This window comes from Pungitius pungitius, chromosome 10 (assembly GCF_949316345.1).
Source record: "Pungitius pungitius chromosome 10, fPunPun2.1, whole genome shotgun sequence".
Classification (NCBI taxonomy): Eukaryota; Metazoa; Chordata; class Actinopteri; order Perciformes; family Gasterosteidae; genus Pungitius; species Pungitius pungitius.
In genome coordinates, this window is record NC_084909.1 from 20,956,257 (window position 1) to 20,975,125 (window position 18,869).

General features: G+C 42.0%; 1 protein-coding gene and 2 long non-coding RNA genes across 3 annotated transcripts; all 3 read left to right on the forward strand.

Annotated features, from left to right (window-relative positions):
• Positions 1 to 11,213: 11,213 nt before the first annotated feature.
• LOC134132784 (uncharacterized) lies at positions 11,214 to 12,659 on the forward strand. The gene is made up of 3 exons (XR_009956978.1): positions 11,214 to 11,562; positions 12,179 to 12,368; positions 12,576 to 12,659. It is a non-coding gene; the product is annotated as an uncharacterized LOC134132784 (long non-coding RNA).
• A 791-nt stretch (positions 12,660 to 13,450) lies between these two features.
• Positions 13,451 to 16,424, forward strand: LOC119229111 (transcription factor COE2-like). Its single transcript, XM_062564919.1, is given in 10 exon segments — positions 13,451 to 13,456; positions 13,578 to 13,719; positions 14,446 to 14,616; positions 14,787 to 14,903; positions 14,984 to 15,075; positions 15,177 to 15,255; positions 15,385 to 15,546; positions 15,614 to 15,817; positions 15,903 to 16,073; positions 16,254 to 16,424. Coding segments are annotated over 10 exon segments (1,176 nt in total). The 3' UTR covers positions 16,286 to 16,424.
• On the forward strand, positions 16,425 to 17,478 carry LOC134132785 (uncharacterized). The gene is made up of 2 exons (XR_009956979.1): positions 16,425 to 16,656; positions 16,765 to 17,478. It is a non-coding gene; the product is annotated as an uncharacterized LOC134132785 (long non-coding RNA).
• Positions 17,479 to 18,869: the final 1,391 nt, after the last annotated feature.

The window sequence follows — 18,869 nt, forward strand, 5'->3', positions numbered from 1 at the left end:
ATGCTGTTAGGTATAGATGTTTCCATACAAGAAATCCAGACAAACAATCTGAGGCATATTTTGGTTGCCCTTACACTAACACAGAATTGCACCCTGAATGTACGTCTGTCTTTGTTCTTCCACCAGCTGGCAAGTCTCTTCTGTGCCATGAGAAAGTTTATGATGCGTATTATGCAGGACATTGTGCAGAGCCCCTCGATGAGAGCTACACTTGGTATTTGTGTTTTTGCCCTACGTTTCCCGTGGAGGACTACAAAAACACTCATTTGTTCCTACTATAAATACTGCTTATTAATAGTGAGAACAAGTTAACGGCAGACAGAGTGGCATTTAGACCGCTGATGCAGTATGTGTGTGTCTATCTGTGTCCACTCGGTCATTTGTCACTGTCTGTCGCTCGCTTTTGTTTTCTTTTTAGGGATCATTATCTGTGACCTCCATTCCTTAAAGCATGCATGCTTCTGCGACTTATAATGGTAACCGAAGGCATTCTCACCGTCTCTGCTTCACGGCATCATGGTACATTCATCTTTTGTACCATTTGCACAGCTGTGTGCTTATTGGTTACAGTCATAGAGTAGCCTATCACCTCAGTAAATCTGTAATTAATAGTTAAACTGTTGCTTTCTCATAGTCCCTGATCACTTATTCAAATGTGTTTATGGCATCTGAGATTGTAAGGCGGCCACATTCCTGGCCACTCTCATCACCTTGAGGCAATCTTGGAATTTGCAGAGCAACCAGGAGTAAACAACAGAAAGTGTCTGTGTCACCTCGTCCGTAGGGACAGACCGCTGTGGAATTTAGAGATGCCAGCGAGCACCTAAAAAATACTAGGAATCTATCAAACCAGATGTCTTCAACAGGAGGTCCCCCAGGGTTCCGCGGAGGTACTGCAGCGGGGTTGCGAAATTATTGGTTGATAAGACAATTTCTTTATATTTTGTTTATTTCGTTTCAACAAATTTAAATGTTTTGAGAATCAGAATTGTATTTATTATCTTTGAATACACATTAACATGAATCCAACATAATGTAGCAAACGTTATCTTTCAGTCTGCAATGCACACATTCAGCTACCCACAGGAGCTCTCTCAAGCTGGGCATTAGGCCCAGTATAATATAAACTGTTTCATGCAATGTATATAGTAGGGGGTCCCTGCTCCATCTCGCCATCAGTTTGGGGGACCTTGGCCTGAAAAAAGACCCCTGTATTAAACGATCTGTGTTAGCAATATGAGAGGGACATGCTATATGCTACCTTCCCGTTTTGGCAAAGAAACCAGTGCTTTTTCAAACTTTTTCAAATGTTTAATGGTGGGTCCGCACTCTGCATAAGTACATTGCTATAATAGAAAACATGTGTCCCCCTTGCTGGATTCTGATCTCATTCTGGGTAAATATTTATGTATGCACAATGTCACCCACGGTTATACAGAGGCTGGGAGATTCTTCACACAGACAAGAAAATCCAGGTTATACCTACGATGCTTTTCAACAAGCGTGTAGTCAGCTTCTTTCTTTCAAGACTTTTACAATTTTGAACTTTTGCCTCGATGCCGAGAACAGTGAACCTTGACCTTCCTCCACTGACCTTAAAGGTCACACTGAACTAACGCCACATGTGAACAATGGAGGGCAGTAAACCAAGCAACTCCAAACTACGTCAAGAGAATATTTATACAACACAAATCCTGCTTTCTCCACCAGCAGGTAAATTAATTTAAATTCCTCATCTTGGAAGTTAGAAAGGATTAAACAGGTTAACAAGCTAAACCACTCAAAGATATGGTTTTTCCATGCCTTTTTATTGGGCATCAGCCTCATGTTCACAAGAATATTGTCAAAAACTCTTCAAGCTGTGGTTTCACCGTGAAGCAGAGCTGAGAAAAAAAAAAGTATGCATTCATTCATTTGAGAGTGTTTCTGTTGTGTTAGAAGTGCTGATAAACTGTGGCCTGGGGGGTTGTATTGGTTTATTTGAAAATAATAAAGCAGCGGTGATTGCAAACACACCTAGCAGAGATCTCCCCTCTAGTGAGCACACATTTTTAGTTGAGTTAAGAATAAATAATTGTTGTTTCCCATTTATGACTGGATGTTTCCTAAAATATCGTATTCAGCAAAATACACGGTATGACCTGTATTTGCTGTAATCAATTGCTAGCTAACAGGTTCCATAGTTTCCAGTTCCTCATAGTTTATGAAGACCATACGGTCGCGGCCTTCACTCCACACCTGCACCACTCGGAGTGAGTGTACTTCTCGTTCCTTGCCCCCTTCCATGGGTGTAGCAATAATTCACGGGGTTTAAAAGTCCCCTGTGTCACTGCAAAAATGTCCCTCTCACTACCAACAAGGCCAGAGGTTTGTTAATTGTTTTTTTAAAGAAAATAATCTTGTTGCTCACACAGTGGTACTCCCAAAACATGTACCACCCCCTCCCTCCGTCCCAGACCTCCACCCTATGAAATGCACTCTGTGGTGTTTGAGAAGTGAGGCGTTTCAATGAGGTCAAATTCTCACAGCTTTTACTTTATCTCAAAATAATAGTCCGACTGGCATGTGAACGTTATTTGTATTCTACTACATCATGTATTTTGAGCTAATTCTATCACAAAGTGCTACAAAATATGTAATACATCCCTCACTGGGGGCTCCCATGGTTCAGGACCAAGCATCATGACCCCAAAACCCACAGTCTCCAACCTGTCCAAACCCACTGGCTACATTCATGTATTCATCCTGCTCTACATGTCTTTGTCTCCAAGTGAGTAGTGGCCTTATTTAGCTTTATGAGTTTGCTGTGAAGGTACACAGACTCCCCCGCTCACAGCTGGCCTGTACTGAGACAAGTCTTCACACAGCGGTGTTGCAGCAAAGCCCCCATACATGCACATAGGCGTACACATACACAAACGTGTGCACGGTCTCTCTTCCATAGCCTCCTCATTCCACACGTTGAAAAACACATATACACAGGCCTACAATCCATTGCCTCAGTCAACAGGCTGTAACATTCCTGTGTCTCACCCGGGGATGTCCAACAGTTACATCACCGTACCGAGGGAGACCGCTTACAAGGTCTGACGTGGTTCGGTTGTTCGAGCCCATTTCAAAAGCCTCCTTTGTCTCATGGGCTAATTGAAAAATGGTAGTTTATCCTAACCTGACTAAATTTGTACACTCACAACCAAAGTGGGTTCAGATAGATTTAATGGAGAGAAAAATTCTGTATAGTCCATGTACATTGTTTTTCACAACTCTGCAATCATAGAACTGTCTTGGGTTGTCTGTTGAACATCGTCTACTTTCTCATTACTATCTTCCATTAGTGATATTGATGGGAAAAGGTAATTGAGTCCCAAAATGTTGACATTGTTTATGCTCCTGGGGCCCTTGTGCATATGGTTTTATTGTAGAAGGAATCTTTATGGGAATGTAAAGTCACACCTGTTGGACAGTCCGAAACACCCTACAGTCACACATATGTACAGAACCTCCTCTACTCCCTCATCACACTATGCTACTACTGGCACATTGCTTCACATCAGCATCCACAGCGTGACAGACAAACTCATATTACTGATTTACTGGGTGAGACATGCTGGAGGCAGACAGAAAGTCTGCAGACTCTTGTCAAGCTTGATGTAAAGTTTTCAAACCTCTCTAATAGATGTTCCTGTCCTCTCGTATTGGTTTATGATCTGTCGTTCTCTCTTATCATGTTTGCTTGCGATAACCCATTTCTGTACTATGATTATATTATTATGTCTGATTCAACAGTCACGTGACCTTTGATTTTATAAATACATGTGCATTGAATACTGTAAGCTGTTTTATTTAATTAGGCATGTCAGGAATTCTGCAATTATTTGGACTAAATCTCCTTAATAGCATTTAGGCATGAGCACACACATACACAAATGGACCTCATAGGTACATGTATACATACTAGCTTCTGTGTATTTGATAGTTTTCATAGCTTTGTGCTATGAAAACTAATATTGTGCACTGTGCGTATTGATTTTATCTCTAACAACATATACACTGTTTATTATAAGGATTAACACAAGCTGCCTAACCCAAGCCTTGGTGCTTTTCTTAAATCAATAGACGTGATCACAAAAGTGGAGCATCCAATTTCCCATTGGTTTTCTATGAGGAACGAATAACCAATATGAATTAGCTTGAGAAAATTATGTTGATGACGCCATTTAGATTACCTTGGATTAAGTGTGAGAGACGAGGTTTAGAGGGTAAAACAAACTTTGGCTATTGACTGCAGTAGAAAATGGAGAATGCAGCATTTGGGAGCTTGACCAATAGGGTCTTAAAGTTTGGATATTTCTTTCAATTCTAGAGAACGTTGATAATAAAAGCAATAATCCCCACTGGGTGAAAGGGTAAGGGATTTGGCCATAAACGCAGGTGCCTGGTGAAAGGCATTGTGGGTAGGGTATTCTGCAGTTAGGTGTTACTATGTGTGGAATGTTCATAGGACTCAATGTTGACCTGGAACAAACAGATAGCATGCTGGGATGCAGCATATGGGGACACGACAGGCCTGGCTTCAGCAGTTTCCCATGCCTCATATGTGGTTCACATCAGAATATTTAAGACAATCAGCTTTGTAAGAGAGTGGGGGAACCATCGACAGAAAGAAAACATATGCATGTCAATATATGCATCAAAGCTCTGAAATATGGAATAAAAAGGATATCCGATAAGTTTAATAATGACAGAGACGTATCATCAGTGGTGGGAAAACTTTCCGACCTTTTAGATAAAGTTGAAAACAACTTTTTGCTCCGTTGTAACGAAAAGAGAGCTGAGCCAGAAGGCAAAGCTCTCGATCTACCGGTCAATCTTTGTTCCTACCCTCACCTATGGTCATGAAGGATGGGTCATGACTGAAAACTAGATCACGGGTACAAGCGGCCAAAATGGGTTTCCTCTGGAGAGTGGCTGGCGTCTCCCTTAGAGAAGCTCAGCCATCCGTCAGGAGCTTGGAGTAGAGCCACGGCTCCTTTGCGTTGAAAGGAGCCAGTTGAGGTGGTTTGGGCATCTGGTAAGGATGACCCCAGGGCGCCTCTGAACACCTGACGAGACCTGGCAGCAGAAATATGACAATCTTGAGGAAAATACATTCAAAGAACTTAATTACCAACAACAGTCCTTGGAGTCTAAAGTAACCTTAATCTCTCCACCAACGTTTCTATCTATATATCTATATCTTCCCTCCATGATGTTGTTGGGCCTCAGTCCTATGTTGAAGAATGTCACAGGACAGACTTCTAGGCATTGTTTCAATCATAGACTGCGGTGAATGTGTACAAAAAGGGTTAGGGTTCCACAAGAGGAACAGGACCGTAGCGGACTTGGTCTTTCTGGCCGCCCTGTCGTTTCTCATCTACAATGAGCAGCACAGTTGGCTCATGGGCTACGCGACTTGCAAAACGCAGAGGTCAGCCCAAGGCGTCAGCCTCTATGGCGCCGTGCTCCTGCAGCCGTGCTCCTGCAGCCGTGCTCCTGCAGCCGTGCTCCTGCAGCCGTGCTCCTGCAGCCGTGCTCCTGCAGCCGTGCTCCTGCTGCGACCGCTACATTGCCGTGGTGCGTGCCCTGCTCCACAACCGCCTCGTCTGCTCGGCTGATTCAGAGCCTTTATTCTTATTTTACGATTGTCTGTGCAAATTCTTCCAGATTCGCGACTCATATTTTACATCTGGAGCTCACCCGGCCCTGATCTGTGAATCATATTTAGGCTATCAGAGAAGTAAGGCCGAAACAAATATCCACACAATTTGTAATTTTACTATTCTCCATAAACACCACTTACATCTCATGTGGAACAAAAGAAAACGTCTTAAGGATTTTTTAATCATACAGACCTGACCTACAGTTGGCACAAAATCTCCTTGGGGAATAGTCGGTCTTACAGTGTTTTTTATCAGATGACCCAAAGGTTTTTACAAACCTACCATGCTGACCAGTCTTTTATGTATTGGTTTTATTGTGTGCACTCATCTGAGAAAACACCCACGGAAGCTTAAATATAATTTATCAAAACACAGACTTGAAGATACAAGTGTTACATAAAACAAAAAGCCCATGCATATTCAGCAACCTCCTTCCTTTCATCTTACCTAACCAGCCAGCGCCACAAATGCCTCATCCACTTCTGGGGATCCTCACATTTTAACAAAAGACACAGAATTCATGGATATAACACACCTTCGGGTATTTATGAAGGCTTACAACAAATAGTGAAGGATTATTTGTTCACGTTTGGGTTTTTTTGGTGTACTTCCATGGAGCACAAATACCTAAAATCTACGTACCGGAAGTTACGGTCATCAGTCCACAATTGAAGACAGGGGTTTCACATTATCACCAACAGCTGAGTCCACTCAGCTAATTAACAGAAAATTCCAGTGCCTTGGAAACTCCAACTTCCTGTATAAATAATTGCTGTTTTTTCTCATTCGGTTATCCTCCTCTGAAAAAGGCACATCGCCATAACATCAGGAACTTTTTTTTTTTTCTTTGAGACGTTTAAACTAGCTTTAACTAGACTTTTATTGTGTTTCTAATTTTATTTCCCTTTTACAAGCACATTTTACACCTTTTATTTGCAATTTTACTATTCTCCGTAAACAACACTTACCTCTCTTAGGGAACGAAAGATGTCTTAAGGATTTTTAATCATCCAGACCTGACCTACAGTTGGTTGTGATGACGAGATTAAGCATTCCGCCAGTTGTGTCTCGCTTGGGCTGATTCTTCATTTTATCTACTGCGCCATCAAGTGGACAATAAATGACATGACACCATGGCTTTGCTTTGTGATGCATTGACCATATAAATTATGTTTGCTGCGTGATACATAATTGGGGAGAGGGTTGTGACGTGCAAACTGTCAACCTCGCGGTCATTGTGTGACCTTTTGGTTTGTGACTATTTTAGTAGTTTTGTTGCAAGGGACAACCTGTAACACCTGAGAAATTTTATTCATTAGCAACTTTTCCATAGTGCTGGGCTTCAGGCGGTTTCTTTTTTTCTACTTTAAAGAATACCCTTTTACAGGGCACAGATGAAGCTGTGGTGCATAGAAAAGTCACAGTAAGTTTGTACAAATTGGGATATACCTCCCGAAACTCCAGGGTGTTCTCCGAACGCCCAAGGTTTGGTTCACCCAGGTACCTTTTTGGACCTCCATTGTTGCTTCTGCAGTGTCATTTTGGGTCCTCGTCTGCATAACTGTGGTCAAAACTATTCTATTGTTTGCTTTCTAAGACAGACAAAACGGGCTGTAAGTGACAAATTAAAATAACAAAATTTAAAATGTGGGTATGTTGGATCGAACACTCGGTGCTCGATTGTGTTTGACTGTCACTACGAGTTCTGTGATCGTTGGTTCGGGTCTGACAGCAGCGTATGGAATTTGACGGCCAGTAAAAGTACGTCGTTCATGCCGCATCCTCGTCTCCGTGAGTTTGTATCTAACAGTGATTTAGATAACCTACACGAGTACCCGACAACTATAACAGATATATATATATATATATATATGTGATTTCAGCCCAGGAACACATTCTATTGGTGGTATAAGTGAGGACTAGAACTCACTGAGCATGTGAAAACAGGTTTAGTGCTGCAGCGTTATTGGCAGACCAGCAAATGGAGTGAAATTACTGACACATTCGCAGCCAACATAAAAAAGTTAAGGCAAAAGGTTTAAATGAGTGGAGCCAACAAGGATCCACTCATTTAAACCTGAAATTAAAGCTGAAATCAAATCTGATAATTAAATGTATTTTTTGTAGTAATATAAGTAGTAGTATTAGTTATAGTTGTAATTGTGGTACTAGTGGTAGTAGCAGTAGAAGAAGTACATTTTAGTTTAATAGAAAAACCAAAAGTAATATTGTTTTTAGTAGTACTAGTATTTAGTTTCTAGACCCCCTAGGCAAGAAGGACCATGGGGCCCCCCAGAATCATGATAAAGGAAGTCCAGGACTACGGATCAATAAAGAAATCTTTTATTAAACAATTAACATATAAAACAAATCATCAAATCATCTTAACTTTAGAAAGGAAACTTGATAAGTTCCTACTTTAATGTGTAGATTTCTGCTGTTGTTGTTGTTGTTGTTGTTGTTGTACTTGTTTTGAATGTGCAGTGAACTTATTTGGTGCCTGGTGGATGACTGGGAGTTTAGGTGAAGGAGAAGAGTAGACGTTTGTCCGACCAAAGTCGGACAATAGGGCTCGGGCCCAATAAACAGGTGGATCTCTCTCACCATCATCTTCTTTCTCTTTAAGAGTGTTTCTATTCTTTGACCAGCGGAGGGAAAGACAAACCGAATACTAAAGAAGAAAAGAGGGGGAAGAAAAAAAAGTGAAAAAAAATTAAATAAAAATAAAAAACTAAACTAAAAACCTAATAACAATATAAGGTAAGTATGTGGTGCTATGTTGATGAATATGTGTATGTATTTTCATGTAATTGTGTATACTCCGAATATGTGTTACATATGAATATGTATTTCATGTGTAATATATAATGTAAGGTAAGTATGTGTTTATTTATAATAAATAGTAATGTATATGAATAAATCTGTTCATGTATGTGTATGTAAGATAAGTATTTGATACTTTGATATTGCTAAGTTTGTGTATACAAGGTAAGTATGTATATGTAAGGGAAGTATGACATTTTCCTGTGAATATGTGTATAGGTGAAGTAGGTATTTCATATGAGTATGTATGTATATTTAAGGTAAGTATGAGTTTATTTATAATAAATAGTAATGTATATGAATAAATCTGTTCATGTATGTGTATGTAAGATAAGTATTTGATACTTTGATATTGCTAAGTTTGTGTATACAAGGTAAGTATGTATATGTAAGGGAAGTATGACATTTTCCTGTGAATATGTGTATAGGTGAAGTAGGTATTTCATATGAGTATGTATGTATATTTAAGGTAAGTATGAGTTTATTTATAATAAATAGTAATGTATATGAATAAATCTGTTCATGTATGTGTATGTAAGATAAGTATTTGATACTTTGATATTGCTAAGTTTGTGTATACAAGGTAAGTATGTATATGTAAGGGAAGTATGACATTTTCCTGTGAATATGTGTATAGGTGAAGTAGGTATTTCATATGAGTATGTATGTATATTTAAGGTAAGTATGAGTTTATTTTGAACAGTATAAGTGTGTAAAAGAGGTTCATGTAAATGCATCTGAAATTTGTGTATGTATGAAAACGGCACCGAAAAGGCTATGAAGACAAAAGTGTCCCAGATGCCTTATTGAGGCCATTGGGAACTGTTTAATTACTGTGTTTAATTTCAGAATCCAGTTTCCGGCGTGCGTGTGTGGGAAACAGGGTCCTTTGGCGCCATCGTGTGGCGGCGGCGGGGCGTTGCAGCACCAGAGGGCAGCGGAAGTAGAAACGTCCACAGCGCACGTCGTGTGGCTCAGTCATCGATCGCAGCGCTGCAACGCGACTGTGTTTCATCGCGTCTTGATCGGTTCGAACGGGGGGGAGATTCCACTTTGTTGTGACAGCAGAGCGCCAGGGCAATGGCGGCTGGCCGGATGTGGTAAACAGCTGGGGGAGTCTCGTCGTTTAAATTTCGGTGGTTTCAGGACGCAGATTGGAGGGGAGCGCCCCCAAGCGGGCAGGAGGCCGTTTTTATTTCGGTGGTTTCAGGACGCAGATTGGAGGGGAGCGCCCCCCAGCGGGCAGGAGGCCGTTTTTATTTCGGTGGTTTCAGGACGCAGATTGGAGGGGAGCGCCCCCCAGCGGGCAGGAGGCCGCTCTCCCGGTCTGCGTTTGAGCTCTGCCGCGTGTAAAGACACCTACGCACCCACACACATAGATATATGTATGTATTTTATTCACATGTTCCGTGTTTATACGTGTACACGAGGGGGGGGGGGAGATTCCACCTTGTTGTGACAGCAGAGCGCCAGGGCAATGGCGGCTGGCCGGATGTGGTAAACAGCTGGGGGAGTCTCGTCGTTTTAATTTCGGTGGTTTCAGGACGCAGATTGGAGGGGCGCGCCCCCCAGCGGGCAGGAGGCCGTTTTTATTTCGGTGGTTTCAGGACGCAGATTGGAGGGGAGCGCCCCCCAGCGGGCAGGAGGCCGCTCTCCCGGTCTGCGTTTGAGCTCTGCCGCGTGTAGAGACACCTACGCACCCACACACATAGATATATGTATGTATTTTATTCACATGTTCCGTGTTTATACGTGTACACGAGGGGGGGGGGGGAGATTCCACTTTGTTGTGACAGCAGAGCGCCAGGGCAATGGCGGCTGGCCGGATGTGGTAAACAGCTGGGGGAGTCTCGTCGTTTAAATTTCGGTGGTTTCAGGACGCAGATTGGAGGGGAGCGCCCCCCAGCGGGCAGGAGGCCGCTACCCCGGTCTGCGTTTGAGCTTTGCCGCGTGTAGAGACACCTACGCACCCACACACATATATGTATGTATTTTATTCACATGTTCCGTGTTTATACGTGTACACGAGGGGGGGGGAGATTCCACTTTGTTGTGACAGCAGAGCGCCAGGGCAATGGCGGCTGGCCGGACGTGGTAAACAGCTGGGGGAGTCTCGTCGTTTTTATTTCGGTGGTTTCAGGACGCAGATTGGAGGGGAGCGCCCCCCAGCGGGCAGGAGGCTGCGCGCACGGCAAGTCAGCGTCAACGCCGATACGTGCTGGTTCCGGCGGAAGCGCTCCGTGTCTTGGCGTGCTGCGGAGAACTTGACGGCGGAGGAAATGCCGTGTCGTTACGCGTTTCGAACGGCAGAGGGCAGCCTGTCCATTTTACATGACATGACATGACATTACATGCCATTTAGCTGACGCTTTTATCCAAAGTGACTTACAATAAGTGCATTTTCACATAGAGATGCAAACTCAGAAGAACAAGTAACAAGAAAGTACAATTTTCATCAAATAAGCAGTTTCAAAACATGTTATAGAAAAGTGCCATTATAAGTACAGTTTAAGTGCTACCATTTGTTAGTGCTACGATTTGCTACCCAGTGAGCACAAGACGTTATTTCAACGTTGAAATATGGTTGAAATCGGGTTGAAATGAGGTCTGAACGTCTAAGACCTCATTTCAACGTCTTTTCAACCGGCGAAAAAGGTGCGAGAAACATCAACGTGCTAGAAAAGGGTAAATTTATTGATTATGTGTCATGTTGTAACGTAAGGTTGAAAGAGAGACGATAATATCATTAAGATTATCATAATAATGAATGAACTGGTCGGCGAAATTTGGTCTACGCAAAGACGTGATTTCAACGCATTTAAGATTTTTCTTAAAACGTCATGAATATGGAAATACAGAGTGTGTGTCGTTAACAACATGCTTTAAGGACAAAATAATGCGGGCCGTTTCAAACATTAGTTGAAAACACGTAACTCTGATCACATCTGTAACGCGCATGCGCAAGTTCTTAGACGCTTGCACCGGGAGCAGCGCGACGTGAACGGGCTGATACAACCACGGCTACCGGCCCCAATACTCTGTAAGTACGTGAGCGTTTGAATGAAGCACACCTGGAACTATAACCAGTTATTTTACTTGTGCTGCCCACTCGATACGGGAAGGACTGTTATTTTGGTAAGCTAGTTAGCGTTAGCGCAGATAGTTTGCTAGTTAGCACGCTAGCTTGGAGCATGCTAGCTCGGAGCATGCTAGCGTTCAACATGAACTGGACCAAAAGTAAACCTCACAGAGTATCTTCCGTGTGTTTGGTGTTGCTAATGCGTTAGGTTGTTGTTGTACCCATATCATATTATTGCCGTACCCATTTCATGTAGAAAATACACGTTTTTAAAACAACGCGCCTGAACACAGTTCGCAGCTGAATTCAACAAGCTGTGGCCTGTAAACAAGCTAGCCAACACATTGTAAGTTACTGCATGCTTAAAGCAACATTGTAAAGTATGGTACTGTGTAATATACCTGGAAATGTTACTCCAGAAATGCCATAAATTGTTTATAATGTCATAAGTAAACAATCTATAAATAAGGGTTCTCAAACACCTCCTGCTGTTATCATTATTAAACTTTTTATTACTGTCATTATGAACCCAAATTACACACTTTTCCCTAAAGTCTTTGTTCTTCCCTCCTCACAGGTTCCTGTGGATGGAGGTTACATCTGATGGAGTTTGTCCCTGCAGTTGTCCTGCCTTACACCTGGTGTACTACTCTGAATATTTGAATAATTTCTGTGGTAGGAATTGAACGTACTGTACATCTTTAAGTTGTTCTCTCTGTACACAGCTACTCCTCCACTGTTCTCCCTTAGGTTTTGTCCAGTTGAAGGTGAGTTTTGCGTGTGGTGATGGTTTTGGGACAGGAAGCTGGAAGGTTTACAGACTGTAAAGCTCCCTCAGGCTTATTTTTCATTTTGGGTTGAACAAAATAAAATTAATTGAACGAACTTGTTGACTAGAGGCATCTGCAACTGAGGGGTGTTCTGCGCATTCTGAATCATTGAAGTGACGATGAGGGAGACGGAGCTGATTTCAGGTATACGATCCGGATTCAAGTGACTCAGAGCCAAATGAAGTGCCAATGATTCAGAAAAATGGTTTACAAACACAAAATTCTAACTGACTGGTTTGTCATTAATTTCATAGTTTATTTTCCCAAAATATATTATTTTTGTATTCTGTTTTGTATAGGAAAAGTGTTTAGTGTCATATTGATATGAATAAATACAAATTAATCAAATTGTGTTGTCCTTGTTATGGGCTGTTGACATGACAACTGACTGTAACTTGTACTTTTCCAGCGAGCAATTTATCCGTTGAAAAGACGTCTATGTTTAGACCAGTTTTCAACGTGATTTTTAATATCGGTGGTAAACGCACAAATGTGGACGTCATTTATTTTTACACCTATAAAATAATGCTATAGCACAAAGTAGAGGACCACATTTTACCATATTAAAAATCACGTTGATATGTGGTCTAAAGATAGACGTCTTTTCAACGTCTACGAATAGGCGTTGAAACAACTTTCACTTTTAAACCATTTTGCAACGTCGGCCATAGACGTTTATTCAACGTCTTTTCAACCAAAAAATGTTCACTGGGTAGTGTTTTAGTCAAGGTAGAGTCTAAATGGATCCGTGTGTGTCTGTGCACAGTGTGCGTGAGATTTTCAAAAAGGCTCCTTTCCCACCGGCAGAAATGATTCAAATGTTGCAAGTATTCAAAAACACGATATACTGGGACATAAGTGTTTCCTACTGAAATTTCTTTTGCGCTTCTGATTGGAAAACACAAACTTCTCTGAAGTGTATTAAAGCTCCTTTTCTCCCCAAGACGTTTGGTCCAATCTTCCTACTCCTCTGAGTGACACTTATCTCAGTCTCCTCACAGAATTTTAGGCTTTTACAGATGCAGGTCAACATTTAATTATTCATTATTGAAGAAATATTTTTTTAATTGTTTTTGATGTCATTGTTCTAAGCCTTATATGTGAAATGTGACGTATAGATAGATTTCAATTCTTTCTTTCTCTCAGGTGGTCTTGTCCAGCACCGTGAGTGTAGATGGCCACGTCCTGGCAGTGTCTGACAACATGTTTGTCCACAACAACTCTAAGCACGGCCGAAGGGCCCGCAGACTGGAGCCCGGCGAGTCTGTGGAGAATACTATGGAATATGGTGAGACGGTGACAACGTAACACTACAATGTTACACCTCATTTCAGTTTTATTACGTGTCTACTTCATCATTCACACTCAACACACTGTAACAGCAGGTACTTGAGTTCCTTAATGTCCATTTCTAATCGCTGTGATACATCAAACATAACCAGTGGTCATTAGATGAGCTAATTAATGCATTCATTAAGACGATAAAAAAAAAAAATCAAATTCAAACATGAAGAAGTCCATCCATTTCCTGCATGTTAATGCTGTCATTTTAGTACATTTAACTGATAATGCATCCATATTTCTATGTAGTTAAACTCTAAGTGTAGGACCACGTTTCTTTACACTGTTGTACTGCTACTTTTTCTCAATTAAAAGAGCTGAACACTTTTTCTATTTGTGTACTCAGGACACCAGTTTTCACTTGAGCTTTTTCAATTCTGTACAATTGCAGATCATATGATTTCTAAGCAAAATCTGATATAGATCCAATTCTGTGTGGGTTTTTGATGCTTTTGTTGTTATTCACAAACAAAGCCACATATATACAATTAAATAACTATGAACATTTCTGAAAGTTTTGCGATGAGCTTTTTAATTGATTGATTGAATTGAATAAACCAAAACCAAAGAGCACTTCCAACACACCTGCCTGAGATTTACCGTCCTCTCTCCAGCTGCTGTACATGCTGAATTGAATGACTTGGGGTAACTCTTGCTTTGCCCTTCTGTCCAGCCACCCCGTGCATCAAAGCCATTAGTCCCAGTGAGGGCTGGACCACCGGCGGGGCGATGGTCATCGTCATTGGGGAGAACTTTTTTGACGGCCTGCAGGTGGTGTTTGGCAGCATGCTGGTGTGGAGTGAGGTAGGAATTGTCTTCAAAGCATCTCACTGATGATGGTACAGTCTGAAGCTTATTTTGAAATGATATATACATAGCATATGGCTTGGGTCATTATTTAAACAATTTATGGGCAATGCACATACATTCATCTTTCCACAGTATTGTGTCGGCCTAAATATTTACCAGGCGTGTAGGGGTATAATTTGTGCCGTCTTGTGTCCTGTTCCTCAGCTGATCACGCCATCCGTGTCCAGACGCCTCCTCGACACATCCCCGGGGTCGTGGAGGTCACACTGTCTTATAAATCCAAACAATTCTGCAAGGGAGCACCTGGACGCTTCATTTACACAGGACTTCACACAGGGTTTTCAATAGTTTAAGGACGTTAAAGAATATGGTTTGATTTGCAATACATGTTCCGCTTTTTTCAGCCCTAAATGAGCCCACTATAGACTATGGCTTCCAGCGACTTCAAAAGGTCCTTCCTCGACATCCTGGTGACCCGGAGAAATTAGCCAAGGTGAGATAAGTTGCCAAAAATTGCCCATAATGTGTTTTCAAGGAACTGTGTCAATAATATATCCACCGAGATATTAACGGAATGAATGATTTTCTTTGCAGGAGATTCTCCTAAAGAGAACAGCAGATCTTGTGGAGGCCCTCTACGGAAATCCACACAGTAATCAGGTAAATGGAAGCAGCTGTCAGCTTATAGTCGTGTGCGTCTACACATGCAGGCGACATCTTAAAAGCCTAAAAAAGTCCATGTGGCTTCATTGTGTAAATGTGACAATGCAAGCCATTGCTAATGTCTGTGCATCTCCTGCAGGACATGCAGCAGACATCGCCGAGGCGCTCTACAGTGTTCCTCGTCCTCACAGTCAGCTGCAGGCGCTGCCCAGCTCACCGGCCCACGGCAGTGTCATGGGCCTGGGCTCATATCCTTCTCAGTTAGGCGTCAGCATCGGGGAGCACGGACAGAGCAGCCAAGGTGAGCAGAATAAGACGTGGACCATTTGATACTTTCCTTCCTTTTCTTAAATTAACAAATCAAGAAGAACTGACCCGACCTTTTCATTGTTACATCAGAAATTCCAGCAGTTTGTCTCCAAGGGGTTACCCATCAGCCTCCACTCCTCAGCACTCAAGTTACGGGGGCGGCGGAGGGATGACTGGAGGCTATGGGACAGTTCCCATGACCAGTCTAGGAGTCCCTGGCTCTCCTGGTTTCAGCAGTGCCTCCCCCACCGGCTCTCCCTACAGTAAGAGCCTCTAATGATCCATACACAGTTCTGAGCCCGCTGTCATGTTCAGACCTGAGACTGATGGTTGCTCTCTGATCCACAGTAATGCCGTCCAGCCCCACCATACCAGGGAGCTCCAGCTCTTCATCGTCCCTCTTGCCTTTCTCCTCCTTCCCGTCTGCTGCTAAACAGAAGAGTGCTTTTGCCCCCGTCCTCAGGCCCCAGGGCTCTCCCTCCCCTGCCTGCCCCGCCACAGGGGGGAACAGCTTCAGAGGTAGCCATCCAACTCACTATCTGACCCCCCTGTCCGAGCTCACGAATGCAGTCTAACCCCCTCGTACTAACCGCTCGAAAGCTTTGACTGAACAAGGCGGAAAGAAAAGTTGCTGGATGTACAATAATGCAAGAGCTGATTGATTAGAATCATAGATTTGGTATATTTTTTTCTCTCCAGCGATGATGGGCCTGGTTGTTCCCCCGATGTAAGCAAAGCACCCACACCAAGCTACCCCAGACCACTGCTTCACTTAGCCCCTTTTTGGCATTTCGAGGGAAGGGAGAACGGAAAATGTATCACTTTTGATCACCGTTTTAAACTTTCCCTCCCGAGCCCCCCCCCCCCCCCCCCCCCAACCTGCCATTTCTTAGTCCCTTCTTCCAACGCGCATAAACCGCCTTCAGAGACGAACAATTCTGGTGCAACTTTGCAGCTCTGAGACGCAGGGTGCTGTCTGTCCATGTGTGGACACCTTTAATGGCACGAGAATACGCTGCCTGTGAGTAAGCAAGAGTTTTCTTTTTGTAGTAGAGTTTTTGATGACAATTTACATTCCAGAAAAATAGACCCTTTATTTTTTGTTCTGATCTCTAGGGTTTTACAAGAGAGAACTCTTTGTCTCAGTGGTTATTACTAAAGGAATTCATATATTGATTTATTTAAGAACAAGCAATTTAACTTATTATAGTTAGTTTAGGGAATAATATAAACGTGTTTTTATAAAGTGGTCCTTTTCCAACTGTTAATGAAATGAAGTTATCTCAACAATTGCTAATTAATTTGCTAAATGGTCATTAGTGGAGAGGATAAAGTCCGGCACACTTTTTGGAAATAAAATGTCCCTAGTTTTCAAGGTTCTAGCATAATGAATTTGTACCCTAAAGAGTGTATTGTCCTTGTGTAAAGGAAGAATGTTAGTTAGCCCTATTCTTTTTCATTTTACTTATAATGCATGCTTCCTCACACCAGCCCTGATATTATTTCATTCCACATTGCAAATTTGAATATGATTTAACAATTATAATTAAAATGCCTCAACCCAATACAGGTGTTTAGTCACTATGCAGTACAGTAAATGAAAACATACAACTGCTCAATTGAAAAGAACGGGGCGTATTAGGTGTTAATGAATCCATATCATGCTGTTCTTACTCATTGATTTGTGTCATCAGAACACAAACTTCATTCTCAGGTCGTGAAAACAGAGAACACAAAGAGTAGATGACACTCTTTTTAGAGTTTGGTTAATTTAATTTATTTAAAAAATATTAGCAATTTAATAATATGTTTTTTTTAAGCCATCATCCTTTGAAACGGTACACAAAATGGTGCAAATGTGATTTGTATATCTTCAAGGTGTAATTATATTTTGTGCTCCAAATAAAACAAATAAGTAAACGTCTTTGTTTGTTTGAATTATTTTGGTTGCATTGTATTGTGAATTTTATTATATAATATTGTGAACGGTAACTTTTTACATGGGTGCAGAAGCAGTATTATACAACTTTGGTCAAACATACACACACACACACAAACAGAAATGCAAACGCAATGTTTTATTCAACAATTTCCTTCACATTAAGGTTTTCCTACAAGGCTCTACATCCCAGCGTTGGGTCTATTTTTGACTGTGCCCATCACCTGTGTGCTCATGCAGCTTGCTACACTGTTTTGTATACACGCAGCATCTTTATTGTGATGCGAGCATTAAAGACTGAGTAGAGCATGTCAGGATAAACAACAACACCCCCCATCTCTCTACTCTTCAATAAGCCTGCTTTTCTCGGAGGACCGGGCCTCTGGGGGCCCGAGTGAGAACCACACGAGTCTCCCTTCAACATGGCCGCTTCCTCTACGTCTCTTTCACTCTCTTAAAACACGCACAGGCACACACATGCATGCACGCACGCACACACACACAATCTCACACAGACGGCGGACGTGTGCCTGACCACAGCCTCTGTGTACCTCCCTGTGTACCAGTGGCTTTGTGAGCGAGGGCCAAACATAAACTGCAGAAAAACAGCTGGTTGGGTGGAGAGACAGACACATGAGAGATCCAGTGTGTTCATCATTTTTTTCTGATCTCTCATTGACAACTTTATCCAACACGTTTTTACTAGAGCCGGGACTTTAGCGCGTTAATTACGATTAATTAATTACAATGTGAATTAAGATTAATTAATTACAATTAAAAAATAACACATTAAACATTTTTTACGCATTTTTACACTTATTTTTTGCACCGCGGAACGTTTCTCACTGGATGAGTTTCGGGGGGACCGATTATACTGGAGCACCAACTAGCGTCCATGACTTCAGACAACAACAAACCACAGTGAACATGAACGAAGAAGCTGACGAGACCGTGTCGGGTGGCCCCGTGAATGGGAAATCTTCTTATAATAAACACACGGATGGAAGCGTCGATAAGAGCGTGGTTGTGTGCAAGCTGTGCAACAAGGAATTCACATCGAGCCTCAAGTATCACCTCAACGCAACACAATTAGCAGCTAGCGTGGACGTACAAGGACCCACACCCAACCCACACTGCACCAGATGACTGGTTTAAGGACCAGGGTAACTAAGTCCACGTCTGAACAAATAACCAATGTTCTGAATGTACTTGAAAGTATTGGTCTACATAGTTTACAGAAGGTCTACTTACCTATAGGCTACCTGAATTTCTGAAAGTACTATATTTCTAAAAATGCTATTGTGAATTTATGTGGTAACAGAATTGGGATTTTATACAAAATATTTTATTATAATAGTTTAAGCATTCATGGGAAT